General features: G+C 33.0%; 1 protein-coding gene and 1 non-coding gene across 2 annotated transcripts in view; both read left to right on the top strand.

The window, feature by feature from the left end:
- Window positions 1-17914, top strand: part of ANO3 (anoctamin 3) — a 242927-nt gene extending 225013 nt beyond the window's left edge. The window contains exons 21-27 of the mRNA XM_049780960.1: window positions 1108-1205; window positions 5455-5588; window positions 7322-7474; window positions 9137-9284; window positions 13544-13624; window positions 13802-13907; window positions 17569-17914. Coding sequence (XP_049636917.1) covers window positions 1108-1205; window positions 5455-5588; window positions 7322-7474; window positions 9137-9284; window positions 13544-13624; window positions 13802-13907; window positions 17569-17751 — 903 coding nt within the window. The 3' untranslated portion in view covers window positions 17752-17914. The remainder of the gene's footprint in view (window positions 1-1107; window positions 1206-5454; window positions 5589-7321; window positions 7475-9136; window positions 9285-13543; window positions 13625-13801; window positions 13908-17568) is intronic.
- Window positions 1999-2105, top strand: LOC126019869 (U6 spliceosomal RNA). The gene has a single exon (XR_007499486.1). It is a non-coding gene; the product is annotated as a U6 spliceosomal RNA (small nuclear RNA).
- Window positions 17915-26128: the final 8214 nt, after the last annotated feature.

The following is a 26128-nucleotide window of genomic DNA, read 5'->3' on the forward strand; positions in this document are numbered from 1 at the left end:
AATCTAAAAAAAAAATACAAAGTAGCTCAAAGAAGGCAAAGTCTGAATTATACTGGCAAATTATTTTTTGTATGCTCTTCTCGTTACATTATATGTATAGTCCACCTTTCCAGAAATATAGTCTTATACTTTGCACCAAATTTGAATTGAACTAGATTTGGAAACTCACTCTAAAAGCATTAGATGAAAAGAAAAATTAGTACCAGTATATTAAAATACCTTATCAAACAGTGTCATTATTTGTACAAATAATATACAACATTTTCTGGTAATGCATATCCCCTCTGTTGATATGTAATGTAAATGCATCTTCCCCTGTGTGATATTCCAGATTTTAAAATGTGTCCCTCTCTAAAATAAAAAATTAGATATGTCCAAATTGGAAGGAAACTGCCACAGGATTTGTATTCATTCGTGTCTTAAAACTATCAGGAAAATTAAAAAATTGAGAAACTGTCTCAAATTGAGTAGATAATGCAGCCATGACATATAAACAATATTCTAGAGCAGAAAAGGGGCTATTAATTGAAAATTTGATGAAAGCTTATTATAAACTTAATATAATCTGGATTTGAGTCAATATTGAATAACAATATTTTTTATTTTGTTTTGTTTTTTGTTTTTGTTTTTGGTCCATACCCTGTGACTCTCTGGAGTTCCTGGCTATGTGCTCAGAAATTGACCCTGGCTTGGGGGACAATATGGGACTTGGAGGATCGAACTACTGTCCATCCTAGGATAGTGCATGCAAGGCAGATGCCTTACATCTTGCACCACCACTCCGAAACCTCCACTATAATAATTTGATATTTTCATTTTGATTAGTGAACCCTAGTAATTTAAATGACAGTGGAGGAATTTGGTAAGAAAAGAGGGCATGACCACTCTCTTTTCTATCTTTAGGTATTCTCTACAAACCTTAAATCATGATATATATTTGATAAATATTTACATATAATCATTCAAAACTTCTCTATATCCTATTTGCATCCTATACCCCTTATTTTTATTTTATATTATTTATTCATCAAGATACAATTTGAAGGAGGGCTACTGACACCAACTGGAAAGATCAAGATCATTCTCACTCTTAACATTCTGTTTCAGTGTCATCCTAGTGGCTGTTTAATAGATCTCTGCCTCCAGATGGGAGTCATCATGTTTTTGAAGCAAATATGGAACAACTTCATGGAACTGGGATACCCGTGAGCATTTTTTTTTTTTACTAAATATCCTTATATGTAACTACAAAAGAAATACAAAGATTATGTGATCTTGGGATCAACAGTCAAACAGAAAAGAGTGCATTCCCTTCCGATCCTTATGAAATGTGTCACCATGTACAAGTTTCTGAACATCATTTCCACATCCTTTTCTACATCTGCATTTTCCACAGCTTTTCAAAACCCAATTTTTCAAGTATCCCACAAAGAAAAATCACATTTATTCAACTTAACAATAGCTGTGAGGAGCTTAAGAAAATTCTTCAAATCATATATCTTCTACGTGTAGTTAGAGGCCTCTGAGCACTACAGGGAATGGCTTTGTCAGGCCCCAGTAGTGTATTCCCAGGACTGAGCACAGCTGGGTTGGCCAGATTTAGTATAAATAGGATGATGCCCGAGCTATGCACCGTCACTTGATGACCCTCTTTCAGAGAAAAAAAATTAAAATTAGTGGTGAAAATTAAAGGAAACAATAGAGTATCTGTTGATTGTTTTCAATGGTTTAAGATACTTGATGCTATACATAAATATCATGGCAGTGTAAGGTGTTGAAGTATAAGTTGTTAAAAAAAATAACTGTATATTGAAGGCCAGAGAGATAGTACAGTGATAGGGTGTTTGCCTTGCAAGTGGCCAACCCAGGACCCATGGTGGTTCGAATCACAGCATCCCATATGGTCCCCCGTGACTGCCAGGAGCGATTTCTGAGCACAGAGTGAGGAGTAACCCCTGAGAGCTGCTGGGTGTGACCCAGAGCAAACAAAAAAAAGAAGTGCTCACTTTGGCAGCACATATACTAAAATTGGAACAATACAGAGAAAATTAGTATGGCCCCTGTGCAAGGTTGACACGCAAATTCGTGAAGCATTCCATATAAAAAAAAAAAAGCTGTATTTTGGGAGGCTACTATATGATGCAGATTGTTATTTTAAAAAGTCGTCATTCCCTACTTTTAAAGGTAAAATATAATAAATAATGATAAAATTCCAGATGGAGAGAAAGCACAGATTGTTAATGTTTAATATTCTTTATTATTTTTATTAGTAATTTTTATTTTGACCAAAGTGGATTACAAATCATTCACTGTACTATTTCAGGTACATAGTGACATTTAATCAGGGAAAATTATAAAAATAAAGATAAAATCCTAGATGGGAATTTTTTTCTTTTTATCACATAGGAAAGAAATCAAAATGAACTGTGATAACATCAAAGGAAAAAAAAACAACCTATTTTTGTTCATATGGGCAAATTTAGTTTTTGAAAAGCTAAATTCAGATAGAAAGACTCTAAAGGCCCACTTTTAAGTGTATAAAAATGCACTATCCCTCAAAATACAACAAAATATGCTATATTTAAAGCAATTAATATAGAAAGTTTCGGGCATAATCAAGGTCAAAACATAATATATTTAAATATTATTCAATGTGGAGGAAGAACTCACTTGTTTATTGATATAAATAGCTAAAGTGTATCATCAATTATACTGTTATTTTTTTCTCCTTGATGAACAACAATTGTGAGTGGGTCATTCCTGAACAGGATTATAGCTTTCAATGCCTGGCCCTGTGTTATTTAAATCCTCGTCAACAAAAGAAGACCCTTTATGAAAGATTTGTCCTACTCATCTTCAATATTCAAAGCAGATAAAAGCAAATCTTTGCAACATTTAGTGAAAAAAAGTCTAGCATTCAGGATTTCAGTCCATATTCATATATTTTCTGAGATTTAGCACATATCTTTGAAACAGATGATTAGGATATCATCCAGGGAATAAAACTAAGGTAATTGTCAAAGCATAGTATGGGAACTGAATTGCTATGATATATTTAACAAGCACCATAAATGTGGTGAAGTAGGACCAGAGATAGTACAGCTGTTAAAGCATTTGCTTTGTACCCAACTGACATGGTTCAATCCAGACATCTCATAATTCCATGAGCATACCAAGAGTGATCCCTGAGTGCAAAGCCAGAATATTATCTAAGCACTTCCAATGTGGCTCCAAGAAGACAAACAGAAGGTTTAGTAATAATAGTAATAATCATGGTATTAGCAATGACTTCTATTAACATTTTCATAAAATTCTGAATATACCATGTACTTTGAACAGCCTATTTTTACCATGTTCTTGTCAGAGTAATCAGTCTGGATTGTGTTTATCTAATATTATATTTATTATGCAAGGGGGCTACTTTGGGTGCTTTTGTAGCCACCTGAACAAAATCAGTGTCAAGGAAAACGTCAGCAAGCTTAAACCATTTATTAAAGCAATGATTTATCAAGGATTTATACCACAGTTCTTTCCTTAAGTAAAATCATAAATCAAAGAGTTGAAGTAACTAAAGAAAAAAGAAAAAAAAAACTGGATTTGTCTCAATTCCAAATCTCAACCCACATTTTGTGCTCATTATGCTCTTGAGGCAATATCCCTAGGGCAATGTCTGAAGTTGTTTTAGCTATTGCTGTTCTTCCAACTCTCATTGAAATTCTAAGATTATGGTTAATTAAAATTGAGCAAGAAATCTTCCTTGAGTTCTATACCTAACTGTGTTTTTTTAAATTTTTATTATTTTTATATTGATTCAGCATGAATTTCAAAGTTTTTCATATTGAGTTTCTTTCAGAATATTGTTCCAACACCATTCTTTCACCAAAATACCTACCCCCAGTGTCACCAGTTTCCAATTTGTTTCCTTCCCTGTATTGCACGCACTTTTTTCTTGTTCCTTTTGCTTGTTTTCCTTTTAGGCACTGTGGTTTGCAATACTGTTACTGATAGAATATCATGCATATCACTTTAAATCGTTTCAGAATCAAGTCCTCACCCAAAGTAACTGCTTCCTTCTATCACAGTCATTGTGGACCCTTGCCTTATCTATTCTCCCACCCTCTACTGTGGCAAGCTGCCAACAAAGTTTTCCTTCCCTGGTCATTAATTATTAGTTGTGCTTTAGTTATTGGCCTACTGTTTATTTATACCCCATATATGTGTGAGATCATTTTCTGTCTGTTCTTTTCTAGAACTGTTTTAATGTAATTATTTTAAGTAATAAAAACCAATAATATAAAGTATGTATCAGGGTATTTATAAAACACATAATTTTATGACTGTACCTTAGTAAAGGAAAGGATATTTTACCTAATTTCTAAGTTCAAGAAATAGATTTATACACAATTAATTGCTTGTATATTAATAAAGTTACTAGGCTTATAAGAAACTCATATTCACAAAACAGTCTTAAAAATAAGGACTATAAAAGACATTTTTACAATAATTCTCAGAGACAAAAGAGAGGAGGGCTGGAAGGTCTAGCTTACAACCTGAAGCTCACCACAAAGAGTGATGAGTGCAGTTAGAGAAATAACTACATTGAGAACTATCATAACAAAGTGAATGAATGAGGGAAGTAGAAAGCCTGTCTAGATTACAGACGGGGGTGTGGTGAGTAAAAGGGAGATATGATTATGGGAATGTTGCACTGGTGAAGGGGGGTGTTCTTTACATGACTGACACCCAACTACTATCATGTTTATAATCTAAGTGTTTAAATAAAGATATTAATAAAAAAAGAAAAAGAAAAAAATAACAATTTTATTTTAGTAAAAAATAAGAATTATGAATATTAAAAAAATTAATTGTTTCGGTTTTTCAGGTCACACCCATTTGATGCTCAGGGGATACTACTGACTAAGCACTCGGAAATTGCCCCTGGCTTTGGGGGACCATATGGGACGCCGGGGATCCAACCGCGGTCCTTCCTTGGCTAGCGCTTGCAAGGCAGACACCTTACCTCTAGCGCCATCTCGCTGTCCCCGAAAAAATTAAATTTAATCACAAAAATAACATACATGTTTAATATTGTCTAGTCTTGACTGGAGAAAAGAATAACAGAAATATAGTTCTGTCAAGTTTAAGTTTTTTATAGTTGTGAGTGGGGAAAGCTGTTCTGTATAGAAGTACATAAGTGCATAATTGGAATGGGAATCAATTTTTAGATAAATATGTAAAAGTATATAGAGTTTAGGAGAGTTGCAAACATGGTTGAGACCAGTGTCTGGGACTAGTCTTGGAAGCTGTGACCATGAAAACAAATTTCTACTAAGACCTAATAACTAAGTTATTCTAATAAATAACTAATATTACTCTTTTTTAAACTACAATATATATATTTTACCAAATGCTAAAATAAGAGTCCCAAAGCCCTTTGTGTGATCTGCTATCTAGGTTGATCCAGAATTGGTGGTCACGACATAAAATCAAGCGAGGAATACAGGATGCCTCCATACCTCAGTGGGAAAATGATTGGAATCTGCAGCCCATGAATATCCACGGACTGATGGATGAATACTTAGAAATGGGTAAATTAAAACAAATTCTGTGAAATATTTAGCAGTCTTGATTCTGTTTTTCTACTTTTCTTAGACTTTGTTAAAAAATAATTGAAAAACTGGGCCAGAGGCAGTGACACAAGCAGTAGGGCATTTGCCTTGCATGCTTTAACCTAGGACAGGCCGAGGTTCTATTCCTTGGTGTCCCATATGGATCTCTAAGCCAGGGTCAATTTCTGAGCGCATAGCTGGAAGTAACCCCTCAGTGTCACAGGTTTGTCCCAAAAAAGCAAAAAAAAAAAAAAATTTCTAGATTACTTTCTCCTTTAAAAACCTTAACATTTTTAAATGAACTTCCTTTTGCTGTTTGTTCTTTTGTTATGTTTTTTGACCACACGTGGTGACACTCAGGTGTTACTCCTGGCTATGCACTAAGACTAAGAAATTGCTCCTGGCTTTGGAGGACCATATATGGGATGTTGGGTATTGAAGCCAGGTCCTTCCTGGGTCAGTGCATGCAAGGCAAACACCCTACTGCTGTGCTATCACTCCGACCCCTTAAAATACACTTTCATATGTAGTATTACAGAGTTAGAAGATGTGGGCTAAAGCAATAGCACAGCAGGTAACACGTTTGCCTTGCATGTGGTCTTCCTGGGTTCAAACTACAACATACTATGTGGTCCCTTGAACCTGCCAGGAGTAATTTCTGGGCACAGAACCATAAGTAACTTCTGTACGCCACCAGATCTGACCCAAAAATTGAAACATTCACAGACTTAGAATATATTAAAAAACAAGGCGATGGTAGGTTAACATTATGTTCTCTGACAAATATAATGCCTGACTAAAATAACAGATTTTCACACAATACAATATATAGACTGTGAATTTAGAATTGTTAAGTATTTATTTTCATTTATTCTAGTTTTTCTAATTAGATAAATAATTTGATGAATAAGTATGCAGTTATTAAAGTACTAAGGGAATATTATATCTGATTTTAAGGTGAGTAATTATGTGTAAGGAATAAAATAAAATTGAAATAATTTTGATCTTAAGAAATACAAAATTAGGGGCCGGAGAGAGAGCATGAAGGTAGGGTGTTTGCCTTGCATGCAGAAGGATAGTGGTTCAAATCCCGGCATGACATATGGTTCCCTGAGCCTGCCAGGAGCGATTTCTGAGGGTAGAGCTAAGAGTAACCCCTGAGCACTTCCGAGTGTGACCCAAAAACAAAAACAAAAAAAAAAAAAAGAAAGAAAAATAAAAAAAGAAAAGAAATGTAACATTTTACCAAAACTATTGCTTTTTCACAACAAAACTATGCACAAGACCCAGAATGAATCCTGGATTCTTTAAGAAGTTTATATATTTAATATAAATAAAATAAAATCCCTAAAACTTGTCTCTTTACTGATATTTTATTTTCTTGTTTTTGGACTTTTCATTTGTGCTGCCTGGTATAGAAGTAGAAAGCACATTATTCTTCAGTCAATCTAATCTGAGTATTAATTTTTTTTTAACTTTTTAAAGTTATCTGCCCTTTCACAAGTTGGTTAACATACATTTGCTGTAGTTCTCTCACTATAAAATGAGAAGAAATTGCAAATGAAGAGCAATATCAACATATGGATATTGAAAGGATTAAAGATAATATAGGAATGACAAAGCAGACAGAAAAATTATCAAAGAATATTTCTTATATTTTTAATAAAATAGAATGTTTAAATTAGTAATTCTTTAGTGTTTTCCCTTTACAGTGTTGCAGTTTGGTTTTACCACCATCTTTGTCGCAGCTTTTCCTTTGGCTCCACTTTTGGCTTTGTTAAACAATATCATTGAAATCAGGCTAGATGCCTACAAATTTGTCACACAGTGGAGGAGGCCTCTGCCAGCTCGAGCAACTGACATAGGTAGGTTGAGATTGTTGGTACAGCCAATGGGGTTTGATCCTGCTTAGCAATGTGTGGGTCTCTGTTGCTAGGACAACCCTTGAAACATTATGAAATTGAGAAATTTCAGTTAACAAAAATTGAAGCAAACACTTAATAAAGAGCAGATTAAACATACTATTTAATTTTTGTAAAGATAAAGAACTCAATTTTCCATGCTAATAAATATAGCTTTACCTCATTATTCTTTATAATCATTTAACATATTTCTGCATGATTTTATAAAACATTTTAAAACAATAATCCTATTCCTAGAATATCAGACTTTGCTATTACCAACTATTTAATATGAATATGGCATGTTTTATTGTCATTCAATTAATTTCCCAAGAAACAAGTAGAGTAATAATTATAGCTCTACAAAACTTAGATAATATGCATTGAACATTACATATTTTATATATTATTCTGTAAAATACATCCGCGGTATAAATGTTCCCCAAATAACCTACTAAATTACAATGTATTTATACTTTGAGTTTTAGAAGAACTCAGGGATGTAGTTGGATCATTGTGTGCTTGAAACTCTGTTACTAATGGTATTTTTAAATCACAGTGCTCGAATAAAAATTTAATGGGTTAAGAAATAAGATTATATACCAGATATTGTGTAATGGAACATAGATGGAACAGCTGCTTACAGATTCACCTTCAAAAAGAGTTTCTCTTTCCACAAAACTTAACAAATTCAATTATAATTTATAGTTTTAATAAAATTGAAATTCAAAAGACTGAAATATTTGGTAATTTGATGATTTAGAAAAAAATCTTATTTTTTGAGATCTTGAGAAATACAGTGGATGTAAGCTTTTACATCTACCAATTGATTGTATTTTCATATCAAATACTTATTTGCATTCTTTGTTCATTTTTAATAGATGTTTTCCTTATCAAATTTTTAGGATTTTGTATATTAGTTAAAATAATACTTTATCTATTTTATGAAACAAATATTATTTCCTAGGTCATTATTTTATTTCGGTAGAGTATCATTATAAATATAAATATTGTATGCTTATCTTCAACCACTAGTTTTTTCTTTTTAGATTTACATTATTACTCAGCATATATACATTATAGAAGTAATTTTAAATAAAGAATATTGAGAAATAAATAAAAATTTCATGTCAGAAATGTATTTCTTTTTGAGATTTAATATCAGTATTTTAAGTTAAATTTAATCTTATTTAAACATGGAATTGAATATAATGAATAGCATCTTCATACTTTATGCAATTAAAACTCATTTGTTGTGTGTCTATATGATGTCCAGAGGACTACTTAAAAATATTAGTAACTGGTTTCCAGGTTCTGACAGAACCTAACTTAGCTTTATATTTTTTGTGTTTTATTTTTTAAAAGGCTTTTAACAAATAGAGTCCTCAATCACTCAGTAAGAATGTTGCCTAGTTCTGTCTCAGTAAAAAATAAGATTCTTAACAAATTAAGAGTTTCATATGACTCAGTGATCCCACTTTTGGCATCTCTATCAAAAAACAAAAATGATAATTCAAAGATATGCATGATTTCCCCAAAAAATGAAGAAAAGATGTGTTTTTTTCTAGCACTAGATTTTTATTATATTTTCATTTTATTAGCTACTTTTTATCTTTTTTCTCTTAGGTATCTGGTATGGAATTCTTGAAGGAATTGGTATATTGGCTGTAATAACCAATGCATTTGTAATTGCTATTACATCTGATTACATCCCACGTTTTGTATATGAATACAAATATGGCCCTTGTGCAAGTCGCTTTGAATATAATGAAAAGTAAGGTTGAATTCTGCACTTTCCCAAGAGTTTATTGAGAACTTTTGTTCTGTGAATATTAAAAGTAATGTTCCTGATCATTGCACTCACAATGTATTTATCAGATAAAATCAAGTGAAATAAAAAGAAAAAGAGGATTTTATTATAGCAAATAATTTTAATGGTTGTTTTAATGTTCTTTCTGAAATGTGACAGCTTAACCAAAAAGTTATAAAAAGTTACAGTACATTAAGAAGTGCATTTGGTCATAACTTTAAAAATTAATTGGTAATATCTTTAGATTATATATGGGAAGAGTGAAATCACATTGATTGATAAATTGCTGGAAACAGTTAAGCAGGTTTACAGGCAGATACAGAATGTGAAGGAAATTTCAGCTTTATATGATTAAATATGTACCCAATGAAATTATAATTAGGGATCATAAGAGTGCCAGGTTAGAATTGACTTTTATTCTATTTTGTTATAATTTAAACTAACATTTTAAGATAAAATTTTTAACTCTATCCTATTGATATTTTAGAGAAGAGGGCTGTGTTTAAAGTATGTTGAGAGAATAATCTTATAAATTATACAAACTTTAACAGCATCCTTGTTCTTTGTATCATAGATAATAACAGAAGTAAGTCTATTCTTGGCATCCTCAATAGTTTCCTGAGCACCACCAAAAGTAATTTCTGCATGTTCAGCTAGGAATTAATCCTGAGCATTGCTACATGTGGCCCACCAAAATATTTTTGATGAAAAATGACTACTATTAATAATATGTTTTGTCTAGGGAAGAATGCACTAGTTTACTGAATTTAAGAAATAAAATTGGCTGATGTTGCCCTTCTATGTGGAAATAGTGATAGGAATTCAAAAAAATTGTGAGAGAAGCTGCTTCTCTGCTTCCTTTCTGAGAAACTCTGGTCATGTGTGTTATCCAGAAACAGGATTCCTGCCCCAACAAGATGAGTCCTCACTTAGGATGAAATCAAGTCTTAGTTCTGCTAATGAACTGGTTTTTTTCTTACAGTGCCTTTTTTAACTATAAACATATAAGTTTTTAAAAAGCGGTAACATATGCAAGAAATTTTATTTTATTTTTGTTTATTTCTTTTATAAACCATGATATTGAGGCACTGGGTTTATTTTACATTTTAGTCTTGTCAGCAGTTAATCATATTTTCATTAAAATATCCATTTTCAGTCAGGATAAATCATTAAAAATATGGTTTAAGGCTACATTTTATGTATTGTAAAGCATTATGTGAATCCTTTGCATTTTATAAGATATGTTAGTGCCAATAGTGAAAAACAAAAAGACATTTCTTTCCTTTATTCAAGAACACCTCAATACTGATTTTTTAAATATATAAAATCTTTATTTAAGCACCGTGATTACAAGAATGATTGTAGTTGGGTTTCAGTCATAAACAGAATAAAACCCCCCCCCTTCACCAGTGCAACATTCCAATACTGATTTTAAGGACTTAAAATCCATATGCGTGTTTGCCAGAGCAGTTTGTTTTATTTGATAAGTATCTCTACTGCCACCTAGAGCAAATGAAAACTAGCTGAATATATAGTCGGCTTGCATTTCATAACCAGGTTTTCTTATAAACAGCACCTGACATTTTCTCTGTATTTAATGACTAAGGTTATAGAACAAAATAAAACAGAGAAGAGCAGGACTTCTGTCTATTGAATCTACACATTCATAGTTTTATCATCTTAGAGGATGGTTTGCTACTATATTTGGAGATGATTCAGTTGTTACCTCTAAATTTCAAGGGCTGAGCCAAAAGAAGAACAGAAAAGCAGTGGAGAGGAATATAAGCAGTGAACAGCTGAAATAATTAAGTATGCAATCTAGATTGGATAGAACAAGAGCAAAGCCAGTGCAACACTGAAGTAGACTAAACAGTTAGAATGGGGTTGATATCCATTTGCATAGTTTTGCTCAAGAGAGGTGTTTCTTAATTAGTGCTACCAGATTTCGTTTAATATCCCTGAGATGAAATGATTCATAACATTATTAAAACCTTTATTTCCAATCATATTGATATTTGTATCTCTAATGCAGAAACAGTGGGGAATGGCAGTTTTCTGATTACCTTGCATAATAAAAGGAGATGTAATCAAAAAAGTACTATTGGGGTTAGGAGATTATACGGTGATTAGGGTACATGTCTCGCTTCACCTGACATCAGTTTGATAACTAACCCCACATGTATCTCACAAGCTTTGCTGATTATAGCCTAAGTGTACACTGCCAGGCCTAAACAAAATTACAGTTTCCTCAGACCCTTATTATCACAGTGACCCTGGGTGTCCTTAGCATTGCTAGGGAAACAATCCTTCCATGTTTTAATAATGTTTGTAGTTTTCATCCCTGTCTACTAAACATTTTAAAATGCTGACAAGTTTCAAAAAGTTATTGGTAAAACAGCAATGATTACTATTTTGCTCAAATCTCCACCCTTGAAGAAAAGCCATATCATTTCTTTTTTTTTTTTCTTGGTTTTTGGTTTTTGGGCCACATCCAGCGTTGCTCAGGGGTTACTTCTGGCTGTCTGCTCAAAAATAGCTCCTGGCAGGCCTGGGGGACCATATGGGACACCAGGATTCGAACCAACCACCTTTGGTCCTGGATCGGCTGCTTGCAAGGCAAATGCCGCTGTGCTATCTCTCATATCATTTCTTATTTAAAAAAAAAAAAAAGCTAAGTCTGCTTGAAACAGTTCTGCTGAAAACCTAAGTATAATTTTTGTCTTAAAGCAAAACTAGTACTGAAGTTGCAAACTTTCCTAAAGCATAAAATGATTGCCAGACACACTATAATTAGCAATAATTTTAACAGATGCTTTTTTAAATGCATTAAACTAGCTTGTTACTTTAAGAAAAAGTATTAACAGTAGTTATAGTCAGTAAATGTAAGCTTTGAAGTAAAAATTAAAGAACTATTATTTCAGATACCATTTTTAAACTGACACTTGATCTTTAGAAAGCTTTACTATTTTTCTGATAAAAACAATGGTGAAATTATTTATTGTAGTGTTTTATCTATGATGAAAATATGACAATTTTAATAACAACTTCATAATTCAGAGAAAAATTTTCAAATAGATTTTTGTATTTAGCGAAAAACTATGTTCAAAGTAAAGATAATTGTTTGAATTTTAATATGGAATCCATATGAAAAAGTTTATATGTGCACCTATATTTCACACTAAAACTAAATTTCTACATTGCAGCTAAAATTTATATTGACCTTATATATTTTTCTCATATTTAAAATTATCACCAGTAACCTGAATTGTTATAAAATAGTTATTTTTCCAGCAATTCTTTGTCCTTATTTATGTTAGGTCAAATTCTATACTAACTCCAACCAGACTAAAAGAGTAACATATTTAATAGAGAAGTTTATATGAAAATTGAGTTGTCATTTATTATCTATCAAATGGATATTAGAGACTATAATCCTGTGAAACTATGTCATTCTTTCTACTAGATTATTTTCTTATAGAAAAAAAGTTATTTTTCTAAACAATGTGTTACTTAAAGTAGTTTTTAATATATTTAAATTCATCCTATTTTTTTAATATTTTAAAGTCACATCATTTATGATGCTTAAGGACAACTCTCAGCTCAGTTCTTGGGTATCCTATCACACAGTGCTTGGGAACCATGAGATGCCAGGAATTAAACTCAGGGCTTTTACTCACAGGTATATGTGTAAGCCTAATAAGCTATATCACAGTGAATTACTAGTTATTTTATTTTGTGGAACAAGGAAAGGCCAATAGGACAGTGGGTAAAGCACTGGTCTTTCACATGCCAGATTCAGTTTTTATCCCTTTGTTTATCCTGACACCTTCTGGGAGTAATTTCTGAAATCAGAGCCAGGAAGAAGTCCTGAGAATGGATACCCTCCCCACAAAAAAATTGAAGTGTTTTATGCTTATATATGCAAAACATACTTAAGAGCTGTAGTATATAGAAAACAATTAATACAAAGCCTAGTGTTTAGTGAACACTCAAGAGAAGTTATTTAAACGAATGGACAGGACAAAAACTTTGGAAGAAAATAACCGAGTCAGTCTCTTTTAAGGTACATTTATAGATGTAATGGAAGCTAAAGATAAAAGTAAGAAAATTGAGTTGTTACAGTTTTATAATTAGATTAGAGCGGGAAATGGCACTTACTAAACTGTATCATTTGCTATGAAGAAACTAGAAAGTATGACATTTTAAAATATCTTTTCTTTCAGTTGCTTAAAGGGCTATGTCAACAATAGTCTATCCTTCTTTGACCTGAGTGAACTTGGTGTGGGAAAATCTGGTTACTGCAGGTACCTATTTATATATTCTAGTCCTTTAGTCATTTCTGTTTGCTTTAACCATTTTTGATTTCCTCAAAATGTAAAAGAACCATGCAAACTATTATTTTGGAATTTCAACAACTTAAGAACATTTGTGGACTTTGCTCTTTGGTCTCTTTAAATTGTCTTTGTTTTTATTGACCATAGGTACAGAGACTATAGAGGTCCCCCTTGGAGTTCCAAGCCCTATGAGTTCACTTTACAATACTGGCATATTCTTGCTGCACGATTGGCCTTCATCATCGTGTTTGAGGTTAGTCACAAAGGAAAAGAATTTCTATTGAAAAGTGATTTTCCCACTCATATCAATTACTTTTTGTAAAGTTAGTACTTCATAGACTTCAAAAGAACTAACTGAGTTAAAGGGGGCTCACACAATAAAACTGTTAGAACAAGTGCAATTAAAAAATCTCATTAATTAAGGAAGCAAGTTAGGTGAAGTTTATAATGTGAAATTTATACTAAAGAATAAAAAAATAGCTCACAATTGAACTGAAAACTCTTTGGGCCTCCTAGTATTCAAATTAAAGGGAAAAGTGGTCTTATAATAACCTGATAAAGCAATGCATCTGTTCATATTGATGGAAAGACTTGTTTTCTGAGTAAACAACTCAATATATAATTGATCAACTATATGTCCACAGAAGAGGTATTGAAGTTTAATAAATTATTCCAGGTAATATACTTTATAAATGATGCATAGTTTTAATGATCAGAATTCTTCAATAATATTAGGTCTGATGAAAAATTTTAAAGAAGTTATTTTAGTTTGTCTTATATATTGCTTAACTAGCTTGTTATAGTGAAAACTTTGTGCTGTAATATACATATTTTCTGAGTGACAGCTGAAGTCTGTGTGAAAGCATTGAATGAATCTGTTTACAATAGCCAAAATTAAGAGAATAAAAAGTAAAACAAAAAAAATCTTATACTTTTGGGAAAGGTATTTTAAAGACAACTCATCTCTCTCAAATTTTTTTTTAAATTTTTGTAGGAAAGTCGCTTCATCTGTGAAATGAAATAATTATCTCTGGTCTAATTCAGACTAAATTCTACTATTTGTCAATTCTATGACTCTATAAAAATAGCTCCTATTAATATATGGTATTTTTCTTTAGCAGAAACGTTTTTTTGTTTGTTTATTTGTTTCTTTATTTGTTTTTTTGGGGGGGCCACACCCAGCAGTGCTCAGGGGTTACTCCTGGCTGCCTGCTCAGAAATAGCTCCTGCCAGGCACGGGGGACCATATGGGACACCGGGATTCGAACCAACCACCTTAGGTCCTGGATCGGCTGCTTGCAAGGCAAACACTGCTGTGCTATCTCACCAGGCCCAGCAGAAACGTTTAGAGCTTTTCCAACTTAATAATTCAGAAAAAAAGATTTTGTTTGTGTGTGTACATATCTAATGAATACTTTTGTAAATTTTCCTTAGGAATCCTAGTAAATGGAATTTGTTTAAATGTCTCTATTTAGCACAAATGACCACCATGGTTCCATGTATTATTTATGTTCTCCATTACCAATTCTATCTCTCACTTGCTCTATAAAGCATTCACTCTCTATCCTCAAAGAAATTTTTCTACATAGTTGTGTATTAATGTGTGGTGTTCATTTTTGTTTTCTCCCATATTGCATGTGTTGCTATATAATCATTTTAATCTCTCATCAATTATATTTAACTGATATAGTTACCTATTTTAATAAATTCCCAGCAATATAGAGTGGTAGTTTCTAAATTTAGTGCTCAGAAATGCCAAGCATGTGCTCTGCCACTTGAGACAAACCAGGCCCACTTCATTTTTTAGATAGAGGATATATACATTCACTAGATCTAACCATAGTAAGATAATTTTTCTCTTTATCACATAATAAAATTTAGATATCATGCTTTCTTTATGGATGATACTTATGCCTACAATTATAACCTCAACAACGATTTTTTTAGGAACCTTGGATGATATCTTGTAACCATATTTGAGGTGTAACAGTTTTGTTTTTGTTCACACACAAGGTCAAGTAATATTAAAAGACTGTAAATGTTCACATGTCCAGCAGAAGAGTAGGAAGTTCTTGCCATCCTTTAATTGTTGGGGGTAGTGGGGTTGGTATCAAACCAATCATACTCATAAGTTACCCCTGGCTCAGCATTCAGGAATCACTTCTAGTGATGTTCAGGAAACCATATGTAATGTCAAGAATTGAATCCAGGTAGGCTGCATGCAAGATAAACATATGACTTATATTCCCTCTCCAATTCCAACATTCCCTTAAAATATCACCATTTTTGGGAAGTGGAGCCCCATTTTACCATACCAATAATCTGAATATTAGATCATTTTGTAGATCATTTACTGCAAATGCATTCGACTTGAAGTATAATTTAAATAATGTAAAATATTTGGACTATTTCTATACTTTGAGACACATTACTAGATATTTCTATAAATGTTAAATATTGGCTCAAAACTAAATTTCTGAACTGCCTTTATATGTGAAAAATAAGTTTCCTTTATTATAGTCTACCCTGCAGTGAAATTTCCTGAGACATCCATTGTGAGCCATTGTTTCATTTCTGCATTCAAATTATTGTCAGATAAATTAAGTGACCGATTATTTTCTACAGATAATCATAACTCAATATTTTTTCTTTACTGGTAAATTGAGAGCTGCCCTTCTCCATAGAAAAGGAAAAAATGTTATGTTTATAGTAGTATTTAATATTTACCTAGTTTTTATACTATGCTGTTCTCTTTAAATAGATTGCATACAATTACTCATTTAATCCTTATACCAATATTTAAGATATATTATTATTGTCGACATTATAGAATGAAACAAAGAGAATATAGGTTATTTGCATGTGTGGCATTTACTGAATGGCAGGGTTAAGAAAAAATAACCGGGCCGGGCGGTGGCGCTAAAGGTAAGGTGCCTGCCTTGCCTGCGCTAGCCTTGGACGGACCGCGGTTCGATCCCCCGGTGTCCCATATGGTCCCCCAAGCCAGGAGCAACTTCTGAGCACATAGCCAGGAGTAACCCCTGAGCATTACCGGGTGTGGCCCAAAAACAAAAAAAAACAAAAAAAAAAGAAAAAAAAAGAAAAAATAACCCTATTCAACAATTTTATATGTAATTATCATTTTCTGGTTCTTGCATTTTAACAAGTTTTAGCAGTGCATATCTTAAAATATTACATAATTAATTATAAATAATAATTATATCATATAAGTAAAACATTTTAACATGCCATAATAATACATTGACAAATTTCTAAAATTATTTATGCTAAAGGTATATTCCAGTCACAGATTCTATCCTTTGTATTTTGGAAAGAGTGTATGATGGTCTATCAGTTTATGGGTTTTCTCTGGATTCTAACTTTATAATATGTGATAATTTATGTGATAAAATATATTTTAGATGTAAATTTACTATTCATCCACTGTCCATAAGTAGTATGAATATGAAAGAAAAAAGAAACAATTCTTTGTTTCCTCCTAAACATAATGCAAAGCAGCAACAGCACACTATTTTTTAAACTATTTTACTGAAATTATTGTAATTTACAAAGTTCTTCATAGTTGAGTTTCAGACATACAAAGGATCAAGTCCAAACCCATCAGTAGTATCCACCTCCCTTTACTTTTAAGTTTAGATTATTAAGTTTGGGTCTCCAGATTCCAAATTGTTATCTTTAACTTGGATATTTTGTTCTGTCTTTATTTTAGCACTACTAGTGCACCTGAGATCTCTTGGCTCCTGGCCCCTATTTTTTCATATTTATGCTAAACACCATTTTAAGCTGTTAATATTCTAGTTTGTACTTTGTGAGTTCTCATTATGATTAATTGTAATTAATTGAAAGCATTTCGGAATCTTTGAAAAATTAAAATTACCATCTTCAATTTGCAGCACCTTGTTTTTGGGATAAAGTCGTTCATCGCATACCTAATTCCAGATATACCAAAGAACTTGTATGACCGAATACGACGGGAGAAGTATTTAGTCCAAGAAATGATGTATGAAGCAGAACTAGAACATTTGCAGCAGCAACGGAGAAAAAGTGGCCATCCTGTTCATCACGAATGGCCTTAAGTCGATAACTACTACCTGGAAGAAAAGTAAAAGTGGAATTGCCAGCAACTTAAAATTGTGGGTGAGATTTGGGAGGGAGGCATACCTGGCATTGGCTTGCCACATTGTATAATAACCTAGTTGCTGATGTATTACATCAATATTTGAGGTCCAAAAGAAAGATGTCAATAATCTTTAAAAATATGCCTGTACTGACAATGCAGGAAGCCAATATTATTCTCAGGTAGTTTAGACCTCCACATCTGTTAACTGCACTGTAATAGGAAGGTTAATGGAGGTGGGAGTTTCTAGAGACAGATCTCCAAGGATAAGTTCACAAACCTGACATAACCTAAAGTATCATATGATATAAATTCACATATGAATGTGAATTATTGACCTTAGTTTGTATGCAATATTCACATGAAATGACTTAAATCAATTATTGCCTTTGCTGTCAGAACTCCATGTCCCGTCAGCTTACAGATAAATAAGAATTCCCCTTGTTTCTTGAGATTATGAGTACGTGCCACAGGGAACTTATGCTGCTTTACATTGACTATGCAGTTAAAGTGTTGCATATCTCCTTAATAGACAAACCAAAAATCTAAGATAAAATATCATTCATTATAATATTGTATTGGCTACATTCAAACCTATTTTATCATTGCAGAATTTATCTGCCTTTAATTTTTTAAACCAGATGTCAATAGAGCTACATATTTACAAAATACAAGTGGTTATTTTCATATAATTTAAAACAGATGATCCCATACGTTGTTAGACTGTTTTATAGTATTTTTTTGCTTGTGATTCACTGCTATAATTTTTACAGAATAACTTGAAATGCTGTAACTGTGTTGGTTTCCCTTGTGTCTTTGCACTTTGACAATATGCAGTACAAGGTAAATTATGCAGCTTTTTACTCTATGAAGCCAGTCTCCCAATACTCCTCAGTGACTTGTTTGTTTAAGAACACAGAAGCCAGATGCTTTGCAACACAGTTTTTCCCAACAATGTTCACTCTTGGTCATAAGCTATTGAAAACAATGCATGAATGTAAATTTATATTATTCAGTGTTTTTTACAAAAGCATTTTGTTTTACTTTCTTTTATTCATTGAAGGGAGAAGTCAATTATTGTTTCTTTGATTTATTTATGTGGTTTGTGTGTTGAAATTTTCTAGGAACAATGTCAAATTAATAATGACGCCCATCATTTTGCTTTGTTATAAAATTTCCACTTCACTGTCAAATCTAATAGTTTAACACAGACTGATGAAGCAGGAATAATCATAACAGACATTTAACTTGAAAAAGTCTAGTGAAGGCATAAGCTCTGGCAGTGGGAGAGGAAGAGAGAAAAGTTGAAGAAAAGTATGTTAGAAATTCCATCCTCTTTTCTTGCAATGCATTCAAAGCTTATCTCAATTTTTCTCCTATGTAACTCTCTCTCTCTCTGTCACACACATACATATTTCTAACACACACACATATATACACATGACTATTCTTCCCCAACCGCACTTCCAAAATGTTTAAGAACTAAATTAAAGACAATAAAAATAAAGATATATCATATATACCCAGAGACTTTTCTCATAAACATATACAATTTCTCCTCCTCGAAAATAGATTTTGCAGCTGAAAATGAAGACTTTTGGACTTTTTGTTTTTTTCCTTTTGAGAAAGACTGATATATTATGCTTGATTGGTTGGTCAGTTTTATTAAAATTATTCATTCTTGGGGCCAGAGAGATATTATAACAGGTAGAGTACTTAACTTGCAAGAAGCTAACATGGGTTTAATCTCTGGCATATCATATGGGTGCCCAGCACCTCCTGGAGTGGTTCTTGAGTTTAGAGTCAGGAGTAACCTCTGAGCATAGTCAGTTTTGGCTTCAAAACTAAACAAACAAAATTGTTGATTCTTTGTTTGCTCTATGTCTCCAAGAAAAGGGAATTTACTCCTATTCTAAATTCCCTTTGCACTCCTTTGCCAATGGAGGATGCTTCCATTCTAATTCCATAAAGATTCTGTTTCTGCCTCCTGACTATTTAGAGCAACTAACCTAACTACATAGGAGGGTTAAATGGCTCCATTTTTGTATCAACTGCATTTCTTTATTAATTAAATGTACTGCACATGTCTGAGAATACTCTGTCTTATTAACATTACATGAACTGTTGAAAACATAAACAAAACTGACATTTATGTTTTTCAAAGTTTTTCAAATTAAGAACACAAAAAGTAATTTATTTTACAGTAGAGAAGATAATGATACTGTGTCCTTGAAAATTCTCTTTCCAACTTATTTTTATACAATCACTTTCAGGGTTTTAAATAATTTTGATTGCCTAGAAAGAAAAATTTGCCAAGAGAAAGCTGTTTTTAAGAAAATTTATAATACATTGCTTTAGAAAATGCCTTCTCAGATATTTTTTAATCTGATGGATAAAAGAGAAAAAAATGAAAAATTCCTTTTATGAAATGACAAGATAGAATCTAGCTATGCCTTCATCACTGTTAACAAAATATTGACAGACCATATTAATATGTTAGTTTTAGAACACCCTACTTTAGTTGAAAGAACTGTTTTATATCATGGTTTTCATATAAATACAAATTAGTTTTCAAAGATTTATATAGCACACACTTCTCAGGAATCCTGTATTACATGAATGCTGCTTATATATTTTCATATTCTAAACTCTTGTCTCTTCAAGCAGATAACTAATGTAAATGTGCATGAATTTTGTTTTGACAAGTTCAGAGCTGAATTGCTGTTATTGTACAGTTTGTGGAAAATTTCTATAGATTGTAACTGAAATTGTTTGCAAATTGTCAAGTCTGTGCACGCACTTATAGATAAATGCTGCCAAGTGACCGCATGAGCTACAATTTCTGAATGCTACAGTGTTCCAAAATGACTCTTAGCACAATCTATTGTCGAATGGAATGAAAAGGAATCTTTTTCACTCAATAAATTCTCATATGATATGGTATTTTTCTTATACTTTGCGTGCTAAATTCAATCCTGTGTTTTAAAATATGAAATGGGACTTTTTTAAATGACTATGGGGAAAAGAGGTTGTTATTTCTTTCCTTTGTGGTTTAGATACTAAGTTTTCTATTTTTGCAGGTCTTTCCCTCACATTTAAAAATGTTTTAGTTGTGATCTGTTAAGTTCATGTAGTCTTCAAGGCATTTGCACCTAAAAACGCAGATAACTTATCAAAAAGAGCCTAACCGTGATTTAGACTACAAAGAGATAAAAGCTCTTGATTCATTTTCATAAATTAGTAATATTCCTATTACACAGAAATATTTTTTCACTTTTATTCTTGTTGTATCAATCACCATCAAAATCTCCTTTGGACAAGTTTTATCAACTTTCAGCAAGAATTGTAATGCTAATAATAAGAAAGGACAAAATGCCACATACCCTGTCCCTCTCTTCTTTTTTATTGATAGACAAACTAAAAAAGTCAAGTTGTCTGAAGTGTTTCTTAAGAATTCATCAGTCTGGGACTGGAGCAATAGCACAGCAGTATGGTGTTTGCCTTGCACATGGCGAACACAGGACGGACTCAAGTTTGAATCCGTCATCCCATATGGTTTCTGAGCCTTGCAGGAACATCTTTTGAGTGCAGAGCCAGGAGTAACCCCTGAGCGCCTTTGGGTGTGACCCCCCCAAAAAAATAATACATCTGTCTTTCACTTAGAGACAAATAATCTAGGGCAACAGAAGTCATGGGAGGGGTGAAGAGTATGCTTGATTACACACACTCTTCAACTGTCATGCTTTTCTTTCAAAACCAGAAATATTTCTCCATGAAGTAGACTTACTAATTCCTATAATGATTTTTATATATTCAGATTTTTCATTTTTACCAAACCTAATTATGACAGGTTCTAGGGTTCATATAAGTTTTATCTAGGTAGTATGTTTACAACCTTTCTTCTCTTGGCTTTTCCATAGTTTAAAATACAGTATTTTAGGGAATTTCCTAAAAAATTTAGGATCTGATTGAGAGAATGATGTGCTTTACCTCAAAGACATTGCTATTTATATTTAAATATGACAATATATATTCCTAAAAGAAAATTGATTAAAAATGTTTTTACTATTATTGAGATAATGGTTTACAATAATGTTAATGCTTATGCCTTAGGCATCCATTACTACTGCAATACACCCAATGACAAAGAGATAAGGTTCCTCTATCACTGACCCTATGTTCTAGGATCATTACTTATTCTAAACTCTGCCTAGTTAAAATTAATGTACTTGTAGTGACCTTGATGTTGAAGTACATCTCAAAAACAACCCAACCAGGCCATATTCAATAGTTTTCTTGCTATAGAAAGAATACAATCAGTATAAACTCTTTATCCTAGCCTTGTCCATATTAAAGTCTCTTGTGGGTGGGATTGAAGAATAAAATGAAAGTAGATAATTTGGTAGGGAATAGACTCATATTTTGGATGGTACTCAATTTCTAACTTGATCAAATTGAGATGCTTATACAAGCAAAGTTATAACTTTTTGCTTGTTCAGTGTGTGGCCCAGCACAATTCTAGAGAATACCTACTGTTCTAAATACCAAAAATTGGATCATAAGCACATTAGAATATCAAAAAACTATGTGGAAGCAGTTTAAAATCTTTAGGCAAGAAGGGAATAAGATATTTAGCACTCCAGTTGTTTTGACTTGCTCAGAATATTTCTATCTCAATTTTCACTGCCTCAGTAAGAATACCAGCCTTTTCCCTGCTTTCTTTTTTTAAAAAGCAAATATTTTTATTATCAGCTGAAAAATCAAATAATATTAGTACTGTTTTGACATTCATAAAAATAACTGCTATATGAATGGTCATGCCACTCAAAATGCCAGTTTTTATAATTCTTTTGTCAGTCTCCATGGGTCTAAATACTACCAAAAGAACACTTTAGATCAAGTTTAGCATATTATCTAACAGTGCAAACAGCTTTATCCTATTCTTATTTTACCTTAATGCTTTCTTTTCATGCTATAAAAGGGAAATGGTAAAATGAATAGTCAGATAATTTGATTTCAAAGAAAATTGTGAAAGTAATGTTTTGGGCTGATGTGAGAAGATGGAGGGCACTTTTCTTTCCTAGCAAAAATACCCATTTTTAGAATTTAATTGAGTAACTGCAGTGCACATTTCCTGTTTCTTTTTTTTATAATATCTTTATTTACACATCTTGATTTCAAATATGATTGTGATTAGGTTTCAGTCATGTAAAGAACATCCCCTTTCACCAGTGCAACATTCCCACCACCTATGTCCCAATTCTCCCTCCATCCCACCCTGCCCCCACCTGTACTCTAGACAGGCTTTCCAGTTCCCTCATTCATTCACATGGTTATGGTAGTTCTCAGTGTAGTTATTTCTGTAATTGCACTCATCACTCTTTGTGGTGAGCTTCATGAAGTGAGCGGGAAGTTCCAGCCCTCTTCTCATTGTCTCAGGACTGTTGCAAAAATGACTTTTATTATTCTTAAAACCCATAGATGAGTGCGACTATTCTGCATCTCTCTCTCTCTCTCCCTTTGACTTATTTCACTCAGCGTGATAGATTCCATGTACATCCATGTATAGGAAAATTTCATGACTTCATTTCTCCTGACGGCTGCATAATATTCCATTATGTATATGTACCACAGTTTCTTTAGCCATTCGTCTGTTGAAGGGCATCTTGGTTGTTTCAGTGCCTGGCTATTGTGAATAGTGCTGCAATAAATAAAGGTGTGAGGAAGAATTTTTGTATTGTATTCTTGTGTTCCTAGGATATATCCCTAGGAGTGGAATAGCTGGGTAGAATGGGAGCTCAATTTCCAGATTTTGGAGGAATCTCCATATTGCTTTCCATAGAGGTTGCACTAGACGGCATTCCCACCAGCAGTGTATAAGAGTTCTTTTCTCTCCACATCCCTGCCAGCACTGATTGTTCTCGTTCTTTGTGATGTGTGCCAATCTCTGTGGTGTGTCAATCTTTGTGGTGTGAGATGTTTTGATTTGCATTTCCCTGATGATTAATGATGAGGAGCATTTTTTCATGTGCCTTTTGGCCATTTGTATTTCTTCTTTGTCAAAGTGTCTGTTCATTTCTTCTCCCCATTTTTTAATGGGATTAGATGTTTTTTTCTTGTAAAGTTCTGTCAGTGCCCTGTATATTTTGGAGATTAGCCCCTTATCTGATGGATATTGTGTGAACAGTTTCTCCCACTCAGTGGGTGGCTCTTGTATCCTGGGCACTATTTGTTTTGAGGTGCAGAAACTTCTCAGCTTAATGTATTCCCATCTGTTTATCTCTGCTTCCACTTGTTTAAAAAGTGCAGTTTCCTCCTTGAAGATGCCTTTAGTCTTAATGTCATGGAGTGTTTTACCTACGTGTTGTTATATATACCTTATGGCTTCTGCACCCTTCTGACACACATCTCCTTTTACTTACTGAAAAACAACTGCTGTGTAGTCCCCCTTTTACTGCTCAAAAGAATTTTTAAAGAGTTTTCTTATATATTTTTATTGTGATATTAAATCTGGCAAACTTACATGTCAGTAAAAATACTAACCAAAAATAAATAAGGTGTGGCCCAAAAAGCAAAAAAAAAAAGTTGGGGGCTGGTGAGGTGGCACTAGAGGTAAGATGTCTGCCTTGCCAGTGCTAGCCTAGGAGGGACCGTGGTTCGATCCCCTGACATCCCATATGGTCCCCCAAGCCAGGAGTGACTTTTGAGCACATAGCCAGGAGTAACCCCTGAGCCTTACTGGGTGTGCCCCCCCCAAAAAAAAGCAAAAAAAAATGAAATAGTTGATATTATTTGTTGAACTGTATAATCATGGTATATTGACATATATAATATTGTATATTATTAAAAAGCTCTTCACAATTCTCATAATGAGCATTTAAATCAATGTAAGGATGTTTTCTCTTAAAACGGATTGACTTCCATTTTAAGGTGCTGTTTTAGAGCAGCATTTCTGAAAATAACTATCAGTAATTTACCTAACCCTCAACTATTTATATTCCAAGTCAGCCAAAAGAGTTACCTGGATTGGAGAAATTACACAGCAGGTAGGACACTTGCCTTGGACACACAACTGACACAACAGGTTTGATTACCTAGCATTCCATAAGATCCCTAAGGGTTTTTGATTTTTTGTTTTTGTTCTTTGGGCCACGCCCTGTGACGCTTATGGTAACTCCTTGGCTTCCTAGCTCTGTGCTCAGAATTCGCTCCTGGCTGGGAGGACTATCTGGGACGGTGAGGTTTAAACCAAGGTTCGTCCTGGATCAGCTGCATGCAAGGCAAACACTGTACAGAGCTGTGCTATCGCTCTGGCCCCAGACCCCTAAGTTTTGCTAGTTGTGATTCTTGAGAACAGAGCCACGAATAAGCCTTGAGCATCGTCATGTGTGGCACAAGAACAAAAACAAATAAAACACCAACATGATACCTGCCAGACCAGTTTTTAATAAAATAACTTTTTTTAATATTGTTTTAAGTAAACAATTTGGGAATGCTTATTTATTTTCGTATCTGGCACTTACATTCAGGAATTATACCAATGCACTACATTTATTTTCTTATTTCTTTTTCTCTTTCTTTCTTTTTCTTTCTTTCTTTCTTTCTTTCTTTCTTTCTTTCTTTCTTTCTTTCTTTCTTTCTTTCTTTCTTTCTTTCTTTCTTTCTTTCTTTCTTTCTTTCTTTCTTTCTTTCTTTCTTTCTTTCTTTCTTTCTTTCTTTCTTTCTTTCTATCCTTTCTTTTTTTGTGGTTTATAAATATATCAGGGCAAATTCTTCAGTTGGAAAATAAAGAGTAATCTATCCTATAAAGAAAAATTTATAAGATAATTCTCGAGTAAAATTTTGAGAAAATTTATAAATAGAATTAAAAACTTAGGTATTTTTTCCTGTTCAATTCCACTAAAGTTTAACATTTTTAAAATAGTCTTCTTTCTCTTGAAAAATGTAACTGAATCCCTCCTTTCCCAATATTTTCCTCTTCCATTTAAGGGGTAGAAGAAAGCGAGCATTGAATTGTAACTTCCTATCTCAGATGTGTTTAAAAACCTCTATTGATTTTCTTCTCTATTTTCCCTCCCTCATAATAATTATTTATTTACATGATTTTCCCTACCTGGGCTTTGTCCTCCAGATAAAATTAAAGCACACAGCTTTTAAGATACTGTCCAGGTCCACTTTATAGGGTTGTTTCTCTTACTTTGCTGACATAAGTTTCTGGCCACCAAAATGACAGATTTCTGCTCTAATATCCCTGACCATGCACCTTGTCTTGTTTTGTTTTGTTTTCCCCACTATCTATTCCATTTAACACTTGGTTCTTTTGCATTTACTTAGGA

This window comes from Suncus etruscus, chromosome 9, assembly GCF_024139225.1.
Source record: "Suncus etruscus isolate mSunEtr1 chromosome 9, mSunEtr1.pri.cur, whole genome shotgun sequence".
NCBI lineage: Eukaryota > Metazoa > Chordata > Mammalia > Eulipotyphla > Soricidae > Suncus > Suncus etruscus.